The following is a 23,073-nucleotide window of genomic DNA, read 5'->3' on the forward strand; positions in this document are numbered from 1 at the left end:
CCCCCTTCAGATTCTGTTAGGAAAAGCCAATGTGGTTGGAGACTGAGGAAGAAAGGGTTCTATTAGGACCTGACTTGGGAGAAGAGACGCAAGGAGTCACAGCCTGCACACCAAGGGAAAGATAAACAAGAAACTAAATGATACAAACTTTCTAGAGACCAAGGTCAACATGTGATAAGATCGAGCTGCAGATGGAATAGTTTTCAGTTCCAACCCTATCCCATGTTTTCCTCCTTTGACCTCATTTTCTTCTATTTCTACTTTTTATCTTTATTAAAGTTTATGAAAGCACATTTCATTTCTTTGCCTTACTTAGTTCTGTGTTTTGGAACTTTCTTAGCACAGCTCATTTTCTGCCTGTATCCCAGCACCAGTTCTTGCTTTATTGTCAGGTGCTAACTGGCCATGAACACACTGGCTGCCTATCCCCCAGGCTGCCACCTGCTGTCTTGCCTTGTGGTTGTTCATCTCTCAGGCATACATTTTGGTACAAACACTGGCTATGTACAGTTTCATAAATGGCATGGCCTCCCTTCCCAGATGGACTCCATTCCTATCATCCCTGAGAACATGCTCTGCTCTGACCTATAACTCATCTGACCTTAGGAAGGCCTGGGAAAAGTGTCCTGCTCCAAATACAGAAGGCAGAGTGTGGCTGAAGTCAAGCCCAGGCCATCCTTACCATAATTGAGTCAGGGGCCTCTTCAGACTTCACGAGTGTGAAGCAAGCCCAGTCAGTATCAAATGACTCCTTCACTCCCACCCCAAGTGGCTTGCTAATTCTCAGACTTGTCTGCTATAGCTACTAAGAAAACCTCACCTGGACTGTGGTGGATCTTCAGAGCCTATGAGAAAGCCTTCATTTTGTCTTTACCTGGTCTATACACTACCCCAGGTGACCTAGTTACTGTGGGGGAATCTTCAGAGAGCCTGACAAAGACCTTGGTCTGGGGTCCAGGTTTCCATCAGTGGGGGCTTTATGTTTAACTCCCAGTATGTTGAGAAAGTGTCAGGGCTGTTTAATGCCCCAGCATTGCCAAATAACGGACTTTCTGTTAAACTCTCAAGGTGTGAAGAATTTGACTGATCCCACTGTGACCCTGACTTTTTGGGACCAGCCAGAGTGCTCCAGAGTTTACAAAGATACCAAGCTCCCATGAAATACTGTGGCCTTAAGGTATGTTATAGATCAGTCTGCTCACACTTTAATGTGCATGTGAATCACCTGGGGATTTTGTAAAAATGTAGACTGTGACTCAGCGGATCTGGGTCGGGTCTGAGATTCTGCATTTCTAGCAAGTTCCCAGGTAATGCTCATACTGCTGGTCCGAGGACTACACTTTTGCTGCATGACTTTGAAGGATGCAGAGCAGAGGAAAAACATTCCGGGACATCATTCCAAATTATGTCCTTCTGTGGATATAAGTTTCTTGCTGCTGGAAAGGAAGTCACCTTTAAGACAAATGAAAATGGCCTTAATCCACTTGGCCTTTGTAATCTCCTCCCAGACCAGTAACATTTCTTTGTGAGCAAGCAGAGATAAGGGAACTGCTTAGTGTCCAAGAGGAATCCAGACATCTGTCAGTATTTGTACCCCACTGCACATATACTTCCTCAAATACTCACCTAAACACACTCATTCCTCACCCACCCACCTAATGATGCTGACAGTGATTCAGCTCTTCAGGTCCTAGGACAGGGCAGAAGAGATGATGTGAAATTGCTCAATGACTGGATAATGGTTAGTTTTGGACAGCGGGGACTTTCAGAGAAGGTAACAGGGTTCTTTTCTCTTCAATCTCTACCTGCTGTCTAGGTGGTAGTTGGCAGCTTGCTTGGCTGGGCCCCGTGGGAATCAGAAATAAATACATAAAACCTTATCCCACTCTCTAGACACTTGCCATCTAATGAGGAAGACACATGTGGGCAAATAACAATGGAATGATGTATTAACTCTTTAGTAGTTGTACGACAAATATGGTTTGAACATAGGTGGTAAGAGGGTGGGGCTCGGGTTTGGGGAAAGACGTAGGAAAGGCTTCAGAGAAGAGTGGCATGGGAACGAGGACTTTTCCAGCTGAAGGAGGCATGACAGGGTAGTCTAACCAGAGTATCCTCACAGGCTTCCTTGAGGGAAAAGCTGGGAAGAAAAAGCACCTCCAAAGAGGAGTTCCCAGGACCAAGGTTTTCCAAAGCACACAACATGAGAAAGGTGATTGAAAGTGGGGCAAAGGCTCTTGCTTAATATTAGATAAATATTTGGTCAGATGGAGCTCCTGCTGAGGTATAAGGGAAAACCCTCATCACTTTTAATGTTTCTCTGAGTTTTTTATAAGTATCCCTAGTAACGTTAAAGGTAGATAAGAAACAGTTGTTGCTGTAATGAAAGGGGGTATTTATGAGCTTGTCAAAGATCTTTGCACCAGAAAGACATCAAAGTGCTCCAGGGACAGGCCTGTTGTCTAAGGTCAGCTGCAACAGGGCAAAGGGCATAATTGCCATCTAGTGGCTCAGACCCACAAGTGGGAGCTCCCTTCTAGGCATCCATAGTTTCTGTCATTTTTTGCACTTTTAGGAAAACTTATTCAGGTATAATTGACATACTCAGGTGTACAACATAATGATTGACCTTTGTATACATTGCAAAATGGTCACCACAAGTCTAGTTACCAACTGTCACTTTACAAAGTTAATACGATATAATTGACTATATTCCCTATACTGTACATTGCATCCCTACGACTTATTTATTTTATAACTGGAAGTTTGTACTTCTCAATCCCCTTCATCCATTTTGCCCTCCCCCCCAACCCTCCTCCCCTCTGGTCACTACCAATCTGTCCTCTGTATCTATGAGTCTGGGTTTTGTTTTGTTTGTATGTTTTGTTCTTTAGATTCCACATGTAAGTGAAATAATGCAGTATTTGTCTTTCTCTGATTTATTTTACTTAGCATAACACCCTCAAGTTTCATCCATGTTGTTGCAAATGGTAAGATTTCATTCTTTTTTATGGCTGAGTAGTATTCCACTGTGTGTGTATGTGTATGTGTACATAATAATATGTGTATTCATCCATCCATCAATGGATGAATGGATAAAGAAAATAAAGAAGACCTCTTTATCCATTCATCCATTGATGGACACCCAGGTTGTTTCCATATCTTGGCTATTGTAAGTAATGCTGCAGTGAACATAGGGATGCATGTATCTTTTTAAATTAATGTTTTCATTTTTTTCAGACAGATACCCAGTAGTGGAATTGCTGGATCATCTGGTAAACTTTTTGAGGAAACTCCATACTGTTTTCTGTAGTTGCTACACCAAGTTACATGACCACTAATGGTGCACGAGGGTTCCCTTTTCTCCAATACTTGTTATTTCTTGTCTTTTTTATTCTAGCTATTCTGACTGGTGTGAGATGATATCTCATTGTGGTTCTTATTTGCATTTCCCTAATGATTAGTGATGTTGAACCTCTTTTCATGTGCCTATAGGTCATCTATATATTTTCTTCGGAAAAATGTCTGTTGAGATCCTCTGTCCTTTTTCTTTTCTTTTTTAAAAAATTTGTTTATTTATTTCAGAGAGAGAGAGAGAGAGAGAGTGCGTGAGTTGGCAGGAGAGGGAGCAAGAGAGAGAGTCTTGAGGAGACCCTGCACTGAGTGTGGAGCCCAACATGGGGCTTGATGCAGAGCTCAATCTCATGACCCTGAGCTCTCGACCTGAGCTGAAACCAGGAACCAGATGCGTAACCAACTGTGCCACCCAGGTGCCCCTCCTCTGTCCTTTTTAAAAAATTCGATTATTGGGGGGTTTTTTTGGTTATTGTTATCGAGTTGTATGAGTTCGTTATATATTTTGGATACAAAAACCTTATCAGATGTACGATTTGAAAATATCTTCTCCTGTTAAGTGGGTTGTCTTTTTGTTTTGTTGATGGTTTCCTTCACCGTGGAGCTTCGGAGTCTGACGTAGTCCCATTTGTTTATTTTTGCTTTCGTTTCCCTTGTCTGTGGAACCAGATCCAAAAAACATTGCTATGACTGATGACAAGGAGCTTACTGCCTATGTTTCTTCTACGTGTTTATAGTTTCCGTACAGTCGCTTCAGGTATGGAACTATCATGGCCTCTACAAGCCATTTAGGATAACCTCTTCCACCTCTTCCAGCTCCCGGCGCCTCGGTTTGCTTCCTGGAGAACATTTGCTCAACGATAAAAATGTTAAATGGGCAGTAGCACACGAAAAATTAATTCACACAGGAGTGTAAAGAATTACTCAGAAAATGCCCATGACTGCTGCTGGATCCTCGTAGCATCCCGTGTCTAATTTGGTCGAGGAGAGGAACTGAGGGAGGCACGGCAGGGAGCAGGAAGGGCAGGGCTGGGGGTCGGGGAGTGGGCTGTCCCTGAGAGACAAGAAACAAATACAGGAAGAAGTGGCTGGGCAGCAGCTGCCTTTGAGTTTACTTGTTTACCTTCTCCTGGGAAGGAGCAAATAGAAACTGCTCAAGATATTATTTTTAGAGCTATTTTCAGTGTGGCTAGAAAGGGCTGAGGTACTAGCTGGCTATAAGGAATGTTTAGCATGCTTAGCTTTCTTATTGAAGGGCTTTGTTTCTAGGTGCACCTACATGTTAAATTAAACATTCTTAAGAAAGAAATCCTGGGGCGCCTGGGTGGCTCAGATGGTTGAGCGTCTGCCTTCGGCTCGGGTCATGATCCCGGGCTCCTGGGATCGAGTCCCGCATTGGGCTCCCTGCTCTTTGGGGGCCTGCTTGTCCTTCTGCCCCTCTCTCTGTCTCTCATGAATAAATAAATAAAATCTTTAAAAAAAAAAAAAAAGAAAGAAATCCTGTATCCAGTGTCCCTTGGATGACGTGGGGGGTTCTCAGGCACCGTGAGGGGTCCGGCATGGCTTTCTCGTGGTGTCGGTTTTTTCCGCTGGACTCCACTTCTTCGGGGTTCCTGGTTATTGGCCAAATTCTTACATTATTCAGAGAGAGCCCAAGGGCTCCTTCAAGGCTGTGAAGGGGTATTTTCAGATGAGGAGGATGATGTGTAGCGAGGCAGAACCATTACAGAGAAGGTGAGAGGGAGGATTTAGAACAAGTCCACGGTGGACAGGGAGGAAGAAGGGGCAGGAACCAGGATCTTGTAATCCGACAGACCTTGTTCTCATCCCGGCTGCTTCTGAGCTGTGCAGCAATTTAGGCAAAGTTAGCTCTGGCCTCAGTTTCCTTTTCTATAAAATGGAGATACAAACAGTTAATGTTATTGGGAAGATTTTTAAAGGTGATAAACAATGTAAAGCACAGAGTCTGGCACCTCATTCCCTTGGAATGCCTACCCTGGAATCTCCCTTCTACTTACCCCATTTCCTTCACTGTGCCTCCTCCCCTCCCTTGGAAAGGTACTTCAGTCTCCAGTGTTGCTCAGAGATCCCCCTCTTCTAGAAGGAGGAGTTCCCATTTGGTGTGGGACAAAACCAGAATGAGGATATGGCAAGGATGAAGATTTTGAGTGCCTGCGGGTGGATGGCCTTTCAGAATGTCTGGGCTTCTCTTTGGAATCACTTCCTCCCTCCCATGCTCAGGGGCTGTAAGGGGCCTGTTACCAAAAGTCCAGGGGTGAGTGGTTCAGAATGGTGCTGCTTGGAGTCTGAGCTAGAGAGCAAGAGATGCTCTTCCCTTGGTGCCCTTTACAAAAGGGCTCTATTCACCTTTGAGTGTAAAACCTCAAAGGTCTAGGTTAAGCATCTAGGCCTGAGGGGAAATGTCCTGCGGAGACTCTCAGCTGTTTTTTGGCCTGGGCTGGGATTTGGGTAAGGTACTGGACTCTCTTTTTAAATTTGATAAAGTATAAATAACATAAAATCTACCTTTTTTAAGTATAAAATTCAGTGGCAGTAAGTGCATTCATATTGTTGTACAACCATCACCACCATCCATTTCCAGAATTTTCTCATCATCTCATACTGAAATTCCATACCCATTAAATAATAACTCCCTGTTTCCTTTTCTCCTGAACCCCTGGTAAGTTTATTCTATTTTCGGGGCACCTGGGTGGCTCTGTCGTTAAGCGTCTGCCTTCAGTTCAGGTCATGATCCCAGGGTCCTGGGATTGAGCCCCACATTGGGCTCGCTGCTCCATGGGAAGCTTGCTTCTCCCTCTGCCACTCCCCCTGCTTGTGTTTCCTCTCTCGCTGTGTCTCTCTCTGTCAAATAAATACATAAATAAATAAAATCTTAAAAAAAAAGACTATTCTACTTTCTGTCTCTATGAATTTGACTATTCTAGGTACCTTATGTCAGTGGAATCATATAATATTTGTCCTTTTGTGTCTCTACAGGCCTCCTTTAAGGGGAAAAATTATATATTACAGATTTACTCTATCATCTATTCTGATGTTGCTTGTGTGCACACATACAGACATGTAAATGCAGGTATGAATCCTATGCTTACAGCTCTATTTGCAGCTTACACAATTAGAAAACCAAATTATCAAACTAACCCTAAAAATCCATAAAATCCTATATGATTAAATTTAATGTGAGAGATGATATTTTGCTAAAACAAAACCCCCAAATTGGTTAATAATTGAAAGACTTTCGGTTCTGGCTGTATATTTAATTTTTTTCTGCATTTTGACTTCAGTTGTTTTAATGCAGAGAATAAACTGTTTGCGTAAGTGTGTTATAGAAAATGTGACTAGTAACACCAAAGCTTGGTTTGATAGTGCAAGATAATCAGACCACACACTTACCCATAAGATGACAGCAAGCAATTCTTGAAGACCAATTTTAATGAAGTGTTACTAGATAATAATATAAAATTATCTTTTCTTGGAGATAAGATTAGCATTGTGATGTTATTAAAAAATGAATTACAGGGGGCATCTAATCTAATTCTTATTAGAATTGGGAATGGAGAAATCCTTTATTGCAATTATCTACTTCTTGCTGCTAATGAACTGCTGCAAGTTGGTAAACAAAAAGATAAGCTCTACGCAGTGGAATCTGAATGTGGAATAACCCACTTTGGCCAGGTCCTCTTGAATACAGCATGCTTATAAAATTGTTCCAGTTACCTATTGCTATGAAACAAGCAATCCCAAAATTTGTGGCTTGAAACAACACTTGTATTGCTCACAAATCTATGATTTAGGCAGAGCTTGGTAGGGATGGCTCATCTCTGCTCCACTAGGACTTACCTGAGGTGGCTTGAAGAATGGGAGCTAGAATCATCTAATGCAGAGGCCGGTAAAGTTTTTCTGTAAAAAATCAGATAGTACATTATTTTCACCCTTGTAGACCATATAGTTTGTTGTAACTACTAAACTCTGTCATCATAGCAAAAAAGAAGCCATAGACAAATAAATGGGCATGGTAGTGTTCCAGTAAAACTATTTATAAAAATGGGCAATAGGTCAGGTTTGGCCAGTTCAGAAACTGCCAACCCCTGGTCTGAAAGCTTGCTTGCTGACATGTCTGGCAATTGACACCAGCTGCTCACCGGGACCTTGTCTGGATCATCTAGCCAGAATACCTAGATGTGGTCTCTTCACGGGTCCTGAGCTTCTTTGCAACATAGAGCTATGTTCCAAGGGCAAGTGTTCAGATAGAAAGAACCAAGAGAAAGCTCTATCTTTTTTAATAACTCAGCCCAGGAAGTCATGCAGCATCACTTCTACCACATTCTATTTGTTGAAGCGGTCACAAAAGCCCACTGAGTTCAAAGGGGAGGAAATACAGACTCTACCTCTTGATGAGATAGTGACCAGGTTCTGAAGGAGCATGTAGAACTAGGAATATTGCTGAGCCCGTTTTTGGACAACACAATCTTCCACGTTTGCCGTTTGCCATTTGCCATGTGATGACTTGTTCTCCCACTACTTCTTTACATTCAAACCATCTCAAAATCCTCCCTTATGTAGCAGGCCTTGATGCCATTTAAGCTTTGCTTGTGTAAACCTTCACAAAGCACAACCTTAGGTACTGAAATTTCACAGAGCATTCTAAAACAGTCATCCAGATGATTGAGAACAAGCTAAGAATTATTCTTTTATTATCTTTCAAATAAAAAGCCAAATTAAAAAAAATCTCAGAGAGACCTTGTGATTCTCCGAAAACATTTTCTTCATTTGAGAAACACTAACGTAAGCCTTTGGCTAGAGTGGAAAACCAATTCCTCCCAGCGTTCACAGGGTCTAGTCCAACTTCCTGGAGTGAAGGTTGAAAGTCCTGTAATCACAAGCTGTGGGCATTTGGTGCAAAAGTCCTCTCCCCAGAGCTCCCTTGGGAAGCTGTAGTTCAAGGATTTGGTCTTGGCCATCTCTGTGTCTTTCCCTCAGAGGCACTGCTGACAGCCCCGATTTAATGGTTTTTAACTGTTTTCAGCTGCACCGTGGCTCTTCAGCCTCTTTGCAGCAGTATGAGGAAAAGATTCTCTTCTTTCTTTAGAATTTGGAATTCCGGTTGACCTGTCTTAGCTGTGTGGATCATCTTCCAAAAGGCTTTCATAGGGTTTTGTTTGGTGTCCAAACTGGAGGACTGGACACATGATGCAGGCTGCCAGTTGGTAGAAGAGATAGCATGGGAACCCTTTCCTACTTAACCACCTGGTTTCTCTTTCTAGGTTTTCTGAGTAGATCTTAAGAATGCTGTCCACTGTGATAAAGCTTTGCTGAGTGAGATCTTCACTCAACGCTTTTAGTGATAGAAGAAGACATGGGAAACATGTCCATTTAGTGATGAAAAAGACATGGGAAGAAGACATGAAACATTCCTTCAGGTAAGGAACACCCTCATTCAGAGAATCTGTGGTGGCTAGATTGAATTACCCTATCTGATCTGTAGGGAACAGTGCAAGCACACAAGAGGCCTCAAGGAGTCAATGACTGTGAGGCAGGATGGTGCTAAGAGCTCACACCTCTCACACTCACCATATGTTCTTTCTGGGTGTTGGATGTTGAGCTTTTCACAGTTGGTCCAGGGACGGAGGGCAAGGGCCCAGTTGGTATGGGGCTTTGGAGACCTTTTTACTGAGCTGTTGAAAGGGAAGTAGCAGCATATATCTTTGAGGTGGGGAGACGCTTGGTTAAAGCTATTTTGCTGTTTCTGTTGCATTTGTTACTGAGAGGCTGAGCTGTGGGCCCTCCTTTTCTCCTGTACATCCATAAGGAGTCTCTATCATAAGATGCTTTCCCTCTCTCCTGCTGTTCATTCCCCCACTGAGAATCAGACCTTCTCTCTGTGACTCATGCAGTTGCTGTAGAGATAATTCTGATGGCAGAGGCAGAGGCCATTGATTTGAGAGGAGGAAAGCAAGTCTCCTCTCATCATGCAAATACCCCTAATTAAGAAATCTAGAGAGATTCTGTGTCATGGAAACATAATTTCCTTTGACTCAGAGTTTCAGGAATTGCTGCGGGCTATCAACCTATTTTGATTTCCTGGGTTAAATGGCTTCACCCTTTGCCCTGAGCTTTCTAGAATGAAAGTGAATTCAATCTAACATTTGTGAATTATCTTCTCTTTGCCAGACGTGGTCTTAGTAACTTGAGAAATAAGTATGAACAACAGAGTTCCTGCCTTCAAGGAGGTTACAATTGGCTAAAATAATCTTTAAGTGGTAAACCCCAGTGGTATGCCGATCTTGACAGAAAGGTGAAAACTTTGTTTGGACACTGTTATGAGCTGAACTGTGTTCCTCAAAAATTCGTATGTTCAAGTCCTAACCCCCAGTACCTCCAGTGTGACTTTATTCGGAGGTAGAGTTTTTTGACAATGGGAATTAAGTTATAAAGTAAGGTCATTAGGATGCACACTAGGGAGAGAGGCCTGAACAGATCCCTCACAGCCTGTAGAAGGAATAAATCCTGATGACATCTTGAGTTTGGACCTATAGCCTCCAGACAAAAAAGTTCTGTTGTTTAAGCCACCCAGTCCATAGTACTTTGTTATGACGGCCCTAGCAAAATAGTATAAACACTCAGTGGCCCCCTTCTACTTTGTACAACCTGGTGGAAAACCCTGGGTGGACAGAAATTAAATGTTGGTGGAGTTTGAATTTACTAGACATTTGATAAATTCATTCATTCATTCATTCCCCATGTCTTTACTGTGGTTTATTTTTTATTACACTTTACCTGGGAAATTATTTTATCTTTTGTTTATTTGTTTACTGTTTCTCCACCTGCTTTATGATAGATGTGTAATACATATTTGTTGAATAGGAATTTAATCCCTCCTCATTCTCTTTACTCTCTCCCTCTCCATTCAATATTCAAGCACCTTTTATGTCCATTCCACATTCTTCCCTGTCAGAACAAAAAGAAGTTCAATGGGTGGCTGTTGACTCTGAGGAGCTTGTGATTTCAGGAGAGAGATAAAGAAAGCCCATGTGAGGGGCTGCATTCCTGTGCCACGTGATGAGGAAGTATGTGCTGGACAGGTGTCGGATCATAACTATCACAGAGGGAAGGTGCAGTGGGCCAAAGTGTACAGGAAAATGCTCATGGAGGAGGAAGAATCTATGCTTGAGATGAAAGAAGAGCCCAGGGGAGAGTAGAGGGGAATCCAGAATGTGCACAGTCCATCTGCCTTCACTAACACCTGGGAGCTGTGTTTAGGGAAAAGTGGGATTGCTCCAGACCAGGGGCTGTGCAAGGCATGGGGATGGAGATGATGGATAGAAGCTGGAGCTTTCTTCTGGCATCCTGGGAGGCCAGAGCCAAAGCCCAGTGGCTCTCAACTCTGGCCGCACATGAAAATCACCTTGTGAACTTTAAAAAAAATGTTAATATAAAGACCCTACCTTGATCTGGGATGTCCTGGAAACTGTAGGCAGGGCTTTAGAGAGAAGAAGTCCCTTTAGGATGTGGATTGACAGCAATGACTTATAGGGCAAGACCCAAACCACTCTGCCCAGTCATGAGACTCTTGCAGTCCTGGAGTAATTTTGGGATCACTGCTGGAAATAAGACATCTGGCTGGATTCCACTGGTATGGCCTCCTTTTCCTGAGTGTAAAAGTGCCCGCTTGTGACATCAGAATATGTTGACAGGTCTGTATCCTGTTTCCGATTTTCTGCTATGTTTTATGGTGGGAGCAGTAGCAATAGCAGCCGAAATAACCTGGCCTCCCTCTTTTTAGGAGCCTTATGCTTCCTGAGGGTGTTCATAGGAACCATCTAGAGAAGTGGTTTTTGTTGTTGCTGGTTTTTATTTATTTGTTTGTTTTGAAGATGTTGGGGGGAAATTAGGCCCACAATTTTAGGGATCTCACAACTGGGGTCTTGTTAGCTTAATTTCATCCAGCATTATCTGTAAGGCCCTATCCTAAAGCTTGGCATATATAGTGGACTTTCACTCATGACACAGCAGAGATCCTCTGAAATGCTAAACCCCAGGTTCAGTATGAAAGAAAAATACTGCCAAATTTCTTTTCATTTGCATACTCTTGAGCAAACAGAAAGGGAGGAGCAGAGAGAGTTAGTCAGTCTTTAAAAACCTAGATATGTTTTTGGGATCTACAAGGCAGCAGGCACCATGCAAGATATTGTGGACATGAGATGATAAATTGGACGTTGCTTTTGTCTTCCAGTCTCTGATAATTTAGTTGGAGGGGCAAGAAATGAACATGTGAAAAGGTAACAATAAAGGATTTATAAAACAATGCTCCAAACAATACAGTTGTTGTCAGGGGCATCACAGGAGTATATAATTTATCACCAAATGAATTCTGAGGCCAGTTGGAACTGGCCAGAAGAAAGTGAGGTCACTTCAGGCAGGGGTAGTCAGGATGAGGGAGAGAAGGATTGGTGTGAAGAAAAGTTAGAGCCTGAGGTAGTGTGGGCATGCTCTGGTAGCAGACAGAAACCCATTTGGCAGAAGCAAGGAGGAGAGTTGTAGGCAATTGGAGAATGAGGGAGGGCAGAACTCCATAAAGGAGGGCCTTGAACCCCAAACCAAGGTGAGATTTCATCTTGAGGAAGTGGGGGCAATGAAAGGTTTTCAGCAAAATGGACTTGAGCTAAAGAGATTCTACGGCCCTCCCTGTGTCTCAGCAGAAGATCTGTGGTTCTGGAACCCTTGTCCAGCTTCATCGTTTTGTGCCACTTAAAGGGCACAGTGCTTGAGAAAAGACTTCCAGCTTGGAGGACTGGCCATAACTTTTTTAAACAAAGGAGTTCCTTCTTTTCGGTATCAGGTGTCTGTGGCACTGAACTTCCTTCAGGGGGCTGGAGTGGCCAGGTAGCTTTAGAAAGCTCCCTTCCAGTCTCCAGGACACTGCTCAATGACTCAGCAATGGAGGTTTTGCAATAGGCTTATAGAACTAGACCAGCTTGCTTTTCCTAAGGAAACTGTGGTGTCCTAAGAAAACCTCAGTCTGGGCCCCTACCCTGCCGGGGTGAAATTCCTTCTGTCTTCTGCTAGCATGCCTGTAGCACATGCTCTGGAACGAGTGTCAGGGAATCCAAAAATGGCTTTGGAATCAAGTCAGATTTCCGTTCCTGCTCTGGCTCTGCCTCTACCCAGTTGCACGACGTTGGCCTTGTTGCCTGGTCTCTCCCGGTTACAGTTTCCTCATCTGTAGAACTGAAACAGTGACTACTTTGTGGGGTGGTTATAGGTCTGAAGTGAGACAGGTATTAAGTGACAGACAGTAGGTATTTTTTCTATTACAAAGTCCATAATATTTCTATCAAGGAAATTAGTTGTGTCTTTTGGCTCCCCCCGAAACAAAATCAGATTTCCTGACTTTCCAACTATACCTCTTCTTCTAGGTCTGCCCTAATGTTTGAGTCCTACGGGTGGCTCTGCTCCCCAAAGTGTGCCTGACCTACAGGGGGTTCAAGGAGAAATTTCTGGAGCCCAAGAAGTGGGCTGAACCAAGGGGTAACCCTCGCTTTGCCAGGTCTATTTTAGAAGACCCTTCCCTCAGGAACAAATTGAACACAAAGAAGGGGGATTTGGGCATAAAGCAAGAAAACAGGATTTCTAGTTGTAAATCTGTGTTTCCCAAACAACTTCCCAAGACACAAGCTTATAAAATGTTTACTCTGTGCCAGGCACAGTTCAACCACTTTACAAGCATTAATTCATCGAATCCTCATAACAACTGTATGAGGTAGGTGTTACTATCCCAGTTTACAGTTGGGGGAACTGAGCCACAAAGAGGTTATGCAACTTGCTGAAAGTCACAGAGACACCCGGGCGACTTTAAGTCCGGGCATTGCCGTAGGGAAAACTATTGTACCGAAATTAGTGGAGAAGAGAGCTCATCTAAAATGCCTTCTTTTGACACAGCTTTCGGGTGTTATAACAAGGGATTTAAACTCAGGTGAATCAACAACACTGTCATCCGTGGTGAGGTACCTGAGCCTTGCTTCCCAGCTGACCTCAGCTCTTGTGAGTGGCTTCCCTGGGCTCCCCCTTAAGACCGCTCTGGCTAGGCTGCTCTTTTCTTGATTTATTCCTTTTGACAAACATCTGTTGAGCATCAGCCATACACTGGGCACAGTGCTAGGTGCTGGGGACACCAAGATAATTACAAACAAGTTGTAGGCTCAAGAAGCTCACAGTCTCGTGGGGAAAGTCGTGAAATGAACCGATGGTCGCATGCATACAGAAGAAAGGGCTCTCCAAGGGTATCCCTGCCTTTCTTCACAGAAGTGAGCCTCATTTTCTCTAACTCAGAACTGGAGCCAGCACATGCATTTACAAGAGAGGCAATTGCCACAGTCTGTCCACTGACAAAGCTAAGCAGGATGCCTTTTGTTCTTTGTCTTCCTCCCTCCTTCACTACATCTCCCTGTCTCTCTCTGTTCTTTGAATTTCTTGTCTTCCTTCCCTTCCTTTTTCCTATCCTTTGGCTTTTCTCTTAGTTACCTGCAAAACTTGCCAGGGCCTCTCCCAAGCATTTATTCTCTGAGCCTGTCTTTTTAGTATATTTAGACATCCAAAGGTAAGTCAAAGAATGAAAAGGGCTGGGAAACACTGACCCAGATCTTGTCAAGCTCATAACTGATTATTCTGTCTATTTCCTGCCTCTTTGTGACCTCAATAGTGCATCGAACATCCCAAGATGCTCCCTTATCCAAATGCAGTGTGGCTGGGATTGCTAAGATGATGAACATTTCAGGGAGAAAGAGATCACAGTAGGTACCAGAAGTGAGGAAGAGCCAAGTCTGAGTACAAAGAGTAACCTCTCTCCTTGCTTTCAGCCCCCAAATGCCGTCTCTGCACTAGACCTCCCTTGACAAAGCCCAGATGGTGTTCCTGGGTTAAGTGTAGCAGCCAGAGGGTACAGAGTAAGTTCTCTGTTTGGGGCTCTGAGAACGGAGACTAAGGAAGCTGATGGTGAGAAAGATGAACAGACCATCCTCCTACTAATGCTGCTTGTTACTCAGTGACAAGCCTGTGAAGAAAGCATCTTTAAGAGAAGAACTTAATCACAGTAACTTTCTTGCTTCTCTTCCATTAACTCTATCATTCTATCCCCCTTTTCCCTAAGAGTCTTAAAGTACTGTCATTTTCAGAATTCAGTTATTTCTGGGTCTTTGGGTGATATTGTTTCTTGCTTTTAATTCACTGGAAAGCAGTGAAACCAGATGGTTCTGCCTCCCTTTCTGCTGCTCTGCTAGCCCCAGAACTGGTTCTCTGTCTTCCTTTGTTTCATCCATTTTATCTGTCCAGAAATCCATCCATCAAACATTTATTGTGCTTGTACTTTGTGCAAAGCTCTCTGATGGCTACTCTGGAAGACACAAAGATGCAGAAGACAAACTCAGTGCTTTTAGGAACTTGCAATCTGTGCAAGAGACACATCTAAATATAATAAAAATAAATACAGATATAGAAGAGATTTTGTGGAACTTGCATTGACTTTTCTCCTTACCATTTTAGAAGTGATATGGTTCTTTAAAAACAAGCCTCCTACATTCTGATGCTTTTTTCTCTGCTATGAGCTCCAGGAAGGCCAAGTTGATCCTTTAAGGAAAGAGTTCGTCACAGGCCAGGAGAAAGAAATGGACTTTGGGATCAGGATGGGCAATTTCAACCCCAAGATTTTAATCAGCAGGACAAGATATGCTTGGGTCAGAATCAGGCCTGGCTCCATGCCAGACCTTAAAACTAAGAGAGACATACATAACCCAGAGCACAGTAGTAGATGCAATGTTTCCTTCGGCAGGATTCCTTTGTACAAGTTACTGCCCTTTCTCCAAGAGCCTAACAGTCAAGAGCATCCAAAAGTCATGACACATTCATCCCTTTAAGAATTTCATCACTGGATTAGCTGGTTTGGGATAAAAGATCTAGGAAAGGAGCTGGTGAAGAGTGGGAGTGAGTACACCAAGTAAACAATAGATTTGGAGACAGTATTTGAGGCAGGTGGTCATGATATCTGGCACATAGTGGTTTTTTTTTTTAAGATTTATTTATTTGAGAGAGAGAGAGAGAGAGAGAACTTGAGTGAGCATGATGGGGTGGGGAGGAGCAGAGGGAGAGGGAGAGAATCTTCAAGCAGATTCCCTGCTGAGCTCGCACCCCCCCCAACTTGGGGCTTGATCCCACAACCCACGAAACCATGACCTGAGCCAAAACCAAGAGTCAGATGTTTAACCAACTGAGCCACCCAGATGCCCCATGGCACATAGTTTTTGAATCAAATGATAACCAAGGAAAATTCAGGGTAGATTCTCCATCTCTTCAATCAAGTCTATCAAAGATTACAAAGTCATTCTAGGTAAAATGGATAATAGAAGCCTCTATATAACTGAGTTCAAAACATGGACCCCAAGATATCCTTCTGTATTTAACTAGAGGATCAGTCCATTTTATTTGGGGGTGTTCAGACTCTGAGTCTTGAAGGATGAGTAATTCACAAGGTGCACAAAGTGGAGAAAGAAGTTCTAGGTAGAGGAGGGATGGAGATGTGCCGAGATGGTGGGACTGAAGATATAGTTGCAGAGAGAGAGGAAGAAGCTAGAAGGAGTGCCAGATTTAAAGCCTGCATAGTCTACATTAATGAATGGGAAGCTGCTAGAGGTGACATACTAGTAGGAAAGAAACGGAAGGAGGTAAAGCCCAACTACAGGACCCCCTGCCATGGGTGGGAAGAGTGGAGGGTCTCCAGAGTCCAGAGTTTCCTCTATCCACTGGGGCAAGTGTTTCTGGGATAGGAAGCTGCACAGGGAGACCATGGAACAATCTGTTACAAATGCAAGTTTGGTAGAGGATATACTTGGAAGCCAGGGCAAGCCAAAGGCAACTCTGACGGCTGCCTCGTGTCCGCTCCCTGGGTGATTCAGTCTTCTTTGTTTTTCTCCTCTACCGTACAAGACTGCAATTTCTAAAGAGACTTGCTTTGGGAGCCATTTCTGGTTTATTAAGGTGTTAGTTGGACAGCATACAAACAGCACAAGTGGAAACTACAAACCCACACACAGAATAAATTACGACATTTGCATTTAAAAGTAAACAGTAGAGGAACCCTTGCTACCAGGAGGGTTTCCCAGTCCAGTGTCTGGAGATTCACCTAGTGTCGGCAGCCCTGAGGGTTCAGGATCAATCTTCTGTGAGATGTTTGGAGCCAATCGCCCCCCTGCAAGCATATCTAATGAGGCCCAAACTCCTGCACACAAACATGTATATGCAAAGATGAACACACAGGGAGTGGGGGCGGGGGCCGGCCTGTAAACAACAATTGCTTAAAGCAAAGTGGACCCAGTTGTGCTTTCCCCGTGGCACTGGCGGTGGTTACGTTCCCAGACCTCGCTCTTCACCAATTCCCTGGCTCCCTTGGGAGGTGTGGACGGGTGCTTGGGGCAGTGAGGCAGTGGGGGGCTGCTGCCTGAGGCCAGGAACCCAGGTCTTTTACCTGCAACTGCAGGGTGAGCACCTCACGGCCTTCCTACACTACCTTGCTCTACTCTGGTCACACCCAAGGGAATGAGTGAAGAGACGTGCCCCCAGGGAAATCTACCAACTTGGGAGTCCCATGAACTGTGGGCAAGTCCTACGTGGGCCACTCCCTATCAGTGTGATGTCTGGGGAAGTTACCTCAGTTCTCTAAGCCTCAAATTCCCCATCCATGAAATGGGAACAAGAGTGCCTACCTTCACAGGGTTATCATAAGGAATTACTGAAATTTTATATTGCCAAGTACCATGCTAGACTCGGGTTCAATATTCAAAACCTATTCTCTTTTCCTGCCTTCTCCCCCATTTCTTCCTTTATATTTCCCCATTTTCTATTTCCAGGTTTATGTAGCCGTCGGAGATCACGTAATCCCAACGGCACAAAAACCACCTCTTGACAAACCACCTCAGGGCCTCTCCTACCCCATCAGAAATTGTCACTGTGTGCTTCTCCCATGCCCACCCCCCCCGCCCAGTATAAAACTGTACCACTGGAAGAGTCAAAGGGTTGGGCCACAAGGACCAGGAGACAGTCTGGGCCTCTGGTGTCATCTGAGCTCAAGAGAGAGACCTGGGGAGCCTATGGGCACATGGAGACCTGACAATCTCAGGGATGCTGGTGAGATGCCGTAATGGCGGAAAGACATGTGCACCAAACAGTGGTGTACAGGTGACCCTGAGCCGAGACTGGCTGGAAGCTGGAAATGAGGGGTGGTGTTCACAAACTTCAGCAGAAATACAACCACCCCCTGCCAAGAGTGGGGCACCCAAGAATGTAAGAGACTTATCTTCTTAGCAGGTCTGTCCACCAGAATGCCAGTCTGATGGGTCATAGTCTACAACTCTGGTTCTGCAGAAACTTTCATCTCTCCATCTGTATGTCTGCATAGTTATCCATGTGGTATATATTAACAGTTTTGTAGAATACAGACTGACCAGGACAGAAAACCCTCTGTGCTCATTTAGCACCTTTTATCTAAAAGTTATTTTTTATGGTCACTCAACCAGAGTCTTTTATAGGAATGCTGTGAGGTAGTAACAAGACAGGCAATACCCCTCTTCTGATAGATGGAGGAGAGCTCAAGGTAGCACAGTGCTCGAGTACACACAGAGCTCGAGTAAAGCACAGCTGAAACATGGGAAGAGCTTGATCAATTCAGGGCACCAACCTGTTTCCTGAAGGCCAAAACTGGCCTTCCATCTAGAGGCCTTGGTATGGCTTGTCCTGAACCGACCTCTATATCCAGACCCACTCTGCTGCTTTTCACACCAGTGTGGGTTTCAGGTCATCTTTGAAGTTCACGATAGGCTTTGAACGGGCCCACAGCTTCTCCCAGGAAGCCAGCCCCCTAGCAGGGTCAGGGTCGCTGTCTGATGAGCCACTGTCACTGGAATCAGAGGAGCTCTGGAAGCAGATTTCACAGTAGGGCCGGTGGCAGTGACAGAAGAACTCGTCTGAACTGCTGGACTCAGTGTCAAGGTAGTTGCATGGAGGGGACATGGAGGGAGAGCGTGGGAATCCCAGGGGCAGCAGCTGCCGCTGCTCTGGAATGTCTGGTGAGGCTCTGGATAGGTGAGGGGCAGCGGGACACGGTGCCCAATCAGAGCCAGAAGGCTGGTGGGGAAAGGCTGCATGGCTCCCTCTGGCACCCTGGGGCTCTGTCTGGCTTTGTTTGCTGCCCTCCACAGTGCCCGGCTTGCCTTGAGGATCGCGGAGTAGTGAAGTCTTCCTGGAAGAGGGATTTGGGACTCTGGAATCAGCAGTTTGGGGATCCGGGCAGTCACTGTCCCTATTGTGCACACTTAGCCGCCCACTGTGTGCCCCAGAAACAGCCCTATTTGCACGATGCCCCACATTTGAAGGTATAGAGCCTGGAAAATGTGAGCGAGCCCGCATTGCTGCCCGCCTTCTCCTCACCATGTATGGGCTGAAGCCCAGCTCGTTGGCGAGGGGAATCTTCTGGAAGCTGTGGGCAGCACTGCTCTTCCAGGGCTGCTGGGGATAGGACAGGGAAGAGGGGAGGGGAGTCTCAGGGCCCAGGCCCAGATCTTGTAGGACTTCCTGAAGCTTCTCCCTGATCACTGAATTGACCCTTGACAGCCGCTTTTGGGGCTCCTCTGAGTTCTCCAGCTGCCCCTGTCTCTGGGGAATGGGGCCTTCTCTCCCTGGTATGAGAATCTGGTGGGGGTTCATGGGTACTTGGTCTCGCCTTTCTGCACCTTGGCTTTGCTCAGGCCGTGGCTTCTGGCTGCAGCCCAAATTTAAATGATCTGAAATGTCTTTCAAGTTAGACATTTTCTCCTTCTGCCCTGGGGAGGAGCTGGTGTCCTTCACAGCCCGCTCCAGGCTTTGTACACTTGAGGAGGGCACTGAGGTGCTCTGGGAGTCCTGGGCAACCACACTGGTATCGTTCTGAGAGCCAGAGACGCATTCTGAAGGCCCCTGAGCTACCAGGCTGTGGGCAGAGGCTGCAACCAGGGTGTTCTTGCTGTGGGAAGAGGCCGGAGAGACAGCCCACTCTGGGGGGTCGAAGGTGCACTCAGCTGACATCAGCCTCACTAGCTTCTCTTTAGCGTTGTTTACTTGTTCCTGCAGGCTTTCAATCATAGCATTTTTCTGTAAAATAAAAGGGAAACCATCAATAAAGGATGCCTCTGAGGGTTTTTACATTGTTTCCCATGGTGGAGAAAGCGTGGCATCAGAACCTTGCTCTAAATCCCAGTTCCTCTGCATGTCAGCTGGTGATCTCAGGCTCTGGGGATGTGAGTGAAGTGCTTACCACAATAACTGACACATGGTGCTCAGTAAAGGTTAGCCATGATTTATTGTGGGGTGATCTTAATCCCTGCCTTACATCCATTGAGTGTGTGGCTTTGTTGGTGAGAAGGGAGGTCAGAGGAGGCAGAGTATTAGCTGTTTGCTGGCTGCGGCAGCCCCTCTCCCCTTTCCTCAGAACTTAGAGGGTCAGGCCGCTCCATGGGACACCACTCTGAAAATGTCTGAGATGGCCCAACTCGGGGTTTGTCACACTTGCGCAAAATACAGATGAATTTCAGGCATATCTCAAGGGGATGAATGAATGAGGAAATACATATTTTGCCTCTTGCTAAACAGACTAGAACATTTGGGAAGAACAGAGAGAAGAGTGGAGATTCCTGCACCAAAGAGACAAGACCCGAGCTGGGGGTTGGGACGGGTGCAACAGGGATTCTCAAGTTGGTGTCGTCACCTCCCTTGGCGGGACCTCGGGGGCGGGCGCCAAAGCTACCATGTGGCGCCATTAGCTGTCGGTAGCTCTTAAAGAGGGCAGGTACCAGAATTACTGGAGAAACCTTTTTTTCTTTTTATTAGAATAGTTGGGACTAAATCTCTGATTGCTTGATCTAGTAGATCTAGCATGGAACCCAGGAGATGACTGAGCCCGGGGAGCAGCCTACCTGCTGCACGGCTGTGAGCTGACAAACAGGTTGTACTCAGGAGGGCTGGCAGGTGAGGGCTGCAGGGGTGTGCCCGCCCTAACTGTTAAGACTGGGGGGCATGAAGCAGGAGGAAGGATGGTGTTGGGTGTGCCCTGAACATCCTCTGCTGGTACAGCCGGTGATTGTCTAGCTTAGAACTTATGTCCATCTTCTGAGATTTTTGATGTTCAAAAGTAGTGGAGCCCAAAGGAGAGGTGATGGTCTTGGGGCAGATGATACAGGGTCCAGGGTTTGGGAGTAATAACACAAACATTGCATTCTAGGAAGTGCTTGTCCAAATACCAAAATGCGGCCTCTTTGTGGTCATCCTCTCTAGAAGCTGAGGATGAGCATCTGGAAATCCATTTATTGTGCCCTAGAAATAAAAGCATGTTTCCCTCCTTTGGCTACCTGAAACAAGTCGCCTGTGGACTGAACCTGTGGTTTTTTTCTCAAGTTGATATGGGAGTGTTGCCCAGAAGTGACGCTTTAAGGGAGCAGTAACTTAAGTAAACTAGTCCAGCAATAGTCCTCTGGCAGCGACTCCAAGGGGATTTCCTGTTCCCTCTTTATAAGCACGAGGGTGATTTTCCGAATATTGGTACTCCAGGTTCATCCCGGCTGAGTCTTCTTCTTTTATCCTCAGGAGAGAGTCCAGGACCAGTGAGTAACTGGTGAATAAACGGAAGGGGCTTGCAAGCTGAGCTCCTGCCTCCCCATCCTCCCTTTGCTCACCTGCAGAGTGGTGAGGCCGGGGCGTTCCCGGGGAAGCGTAGATGACTCAAGGACTCACCAGGAGCAGAGTGGATGAGTAACACGGTGACATTCATCTGGGCTCTTCATGACCTCTGGGTGGTACCAGATACCTTTCTGAGGATCTCATGGGCATGACTGAGTTGGCTGCACAGGAGGGACCCTAACCCTCCTCCTCCTCACCAGTCCCTCCTCCTGAAACCCGTTAGGGGTCTCCACTGCCCCACGGAGTTAGGGGGGAGCCACCAGCTGATGACAAGGACCCCAGCAAGTAAACCCCAAGTGCTGACTTTTTGTGCTCCCCATTCCTTTGAGTGTAGAAAAATAGGGTAAACATTGAGTTGGAAAGAATACTTTTCTCCCAGCAAACCAAACATCTGAAGCTGACTGGTGATGGATTTAGAAACGTCAGGCTAAACAGTAAATTTCCCTTGTTCCAGAAAAGGAAGTGGGACTCTGTCTTCACTGGGGCTGCATACTAATTAAAGGCGTGGTGTGAGGCGTTGCCATTGTGAGACCGAAATCTGACCTACGGCGCCAGCTACGTTTAAATGAGCTTATTAATTATTACTTTTGGCACATCTGGGGAAGCAGAACATCCACTGGTGTGTTTTAGAAAGTGCAGGCTATGAGGAGAAATGGAGTCACCCCCTTGTAGGTGAATGTCCTCTGCTGCAGAGTGTACAAGGGAGGTTCTTCCACCTCTGGGAAGGTTCTGTCTGCTGTCCTTCCCACAGCCTGGCAAGTCAGTGATGCATGCTGCCCAAACAGCCTCTGGAGGAACTCTGGCCCTAGGGCCAAGGAAGGCAAGAGTGGGGAGACGGACTGTCCACCCCATGGGAAGGCAAGAAGAGGACAGAGGCGGCAGAGGGGGCTGAGGAGGGGGCTGCACAGAGGGGACCTGCAACCGGGGAGCTGGAGTCAGGGTCTGTGCGCATAGGGAAGCAGGAGGGATACTTGTGTTTAGCTACCAGTTCCCGTGCTGGAACTGGAGACCCAGATACTGGAAGCTCTCTAGGCCTGTGGAGGGGCCCTAGGACAGGCTGCTTGTCCTCAGGCCTGTTCTGGGAAAGATGTTCCAGGTGTAGGGCCGCAGGAGGAGGAGGCCAGGATTTTACTGCCTCTGCATCTGCTCCCTATTAGGGCCCTTCCTCCGCAGACGCAAAGCATCTTTTTGGATAGAGCAGATTCAGTTACTGCGTGGGAAACAGGGTAGCATGGCAGAAATACAAAAAGCACGTCACAAATTACCATAAGGCTAAAGAGTCAGGCCACTTGGCTGTTCCAACGTTAGCTGATTGTGAATAAAAACCATCCTGGCTGTTCTCGCCAAGTTTCCAGCCTTCTGTTTAGCTGGAAAAAAAAAAAATCCTTCTTTGAAGACTTCACAGAGTATCAAAGGCAATGCTACTTATTCCCTGGCCAGGTAGGAAGGAATCTGGTTTTGAAATAAGGTCCTGAATGCTTCATGAATAGTAAAGAAATGGAGAAGTATTACTCTGGTGGATTCAAGAGCTCCAGACTGAGGGCATGGTGAGGGAGTAGAGGAACACAGGCAGGGGGTGCCTGGGGAGGTTAATGCCTTCCCTGGTTGTGTTCCTTAGGTCCCCATCGCACCATTGTCTCACACAGGGACAACTGATACCCAGGTGTCAGGCCAGTTACAAATAAGTGTAGTTTCCCACATAGCACCGACTCAGGTGTGTCCTGTGCTGAAAAAGTATGAACTATAAGTTAGTGAGTGTGAAAAACTGATTCCTTTGAGTCCTATGCCTCCTTTCTGAGGCAGTGCAGCCTCAAGCTTTTCCAGGTGCTTTCTTCAAGCCCATATCACACCGCCCAATTTTGGGAGAGGTGCCAACTCTGGCTCAAGAGCAGAGGAGAAAGGGGCTCGGGGTTGGCCCAGTCTTCTCCTGATGCTACTATGATATTCAGA

The 23,073-nt window shown here is 45.7% G+C and overlaps 1 protein-coding gene and 1 long non-coding RNA gene across 2 annotated transcripts in view; one reads left to right on the top strand and one right to left on the bottom strand.

The window, feature by feature from the left end:
* Nucleotides 1-23,073, top strand: part of LOC141373007 (uncharacterized) — a 69,864-nt gene that overhangs the window by 41,302 nt on the left and 5,489 nt on the right. Inside the window, exons 4-6 of the long non-coding RNA XR_012378620.1 lie at nucleotides 1,069-1,177; nucleotides 6,352-6,445; nucleotides 8,637-8,792. This is a non-coding gene — a long non-coding RNA (uncharacterized lncRNA). The remainder of the gene's footprint in view (nucleotides 1-1,068; nucleotides 1,178-6,351; nucleotides 6,446-8,636; nucleotides 8,793-23,073) is intronic.
* GPR156 (G protein-coupled receptor 156) overlaps nucleotides 16,381-23,073 on the bottom strand; it is an 83,504-nt gene continuing 76,811 nt past the window's right edge. Inside the window, exon 10 of the mRNA XM_025874851.2 lies at nucleotides 16,381-19,542. Within this exon, the coding sequence (XP_025730636.1) occupies nucleotides 18,190-19,542 (1,353 nt within the window). The 3' untranslated portion in view covers nucleotides 16,381-18,189. The remainder of the gene's footprint in view (nucleotides 19,543-23,073) is intronic.

Source organism: Callorhinus ursinus, unplaced genomic scaffold (assembly GCF_003265705.2).
Source record: "Callorhinus ursinus isolate GAN/ISIS: 27379988/994484 unplaced genomic scaffold, GSC_fseal_2.0 scaffold1, whole genome shotgun sequence".
NCBI lineage: Eukaryota > Metazoa > Chordata > Mammalia > Carnivora > Otariidae > Callorhinus > Callorhinus ursinus.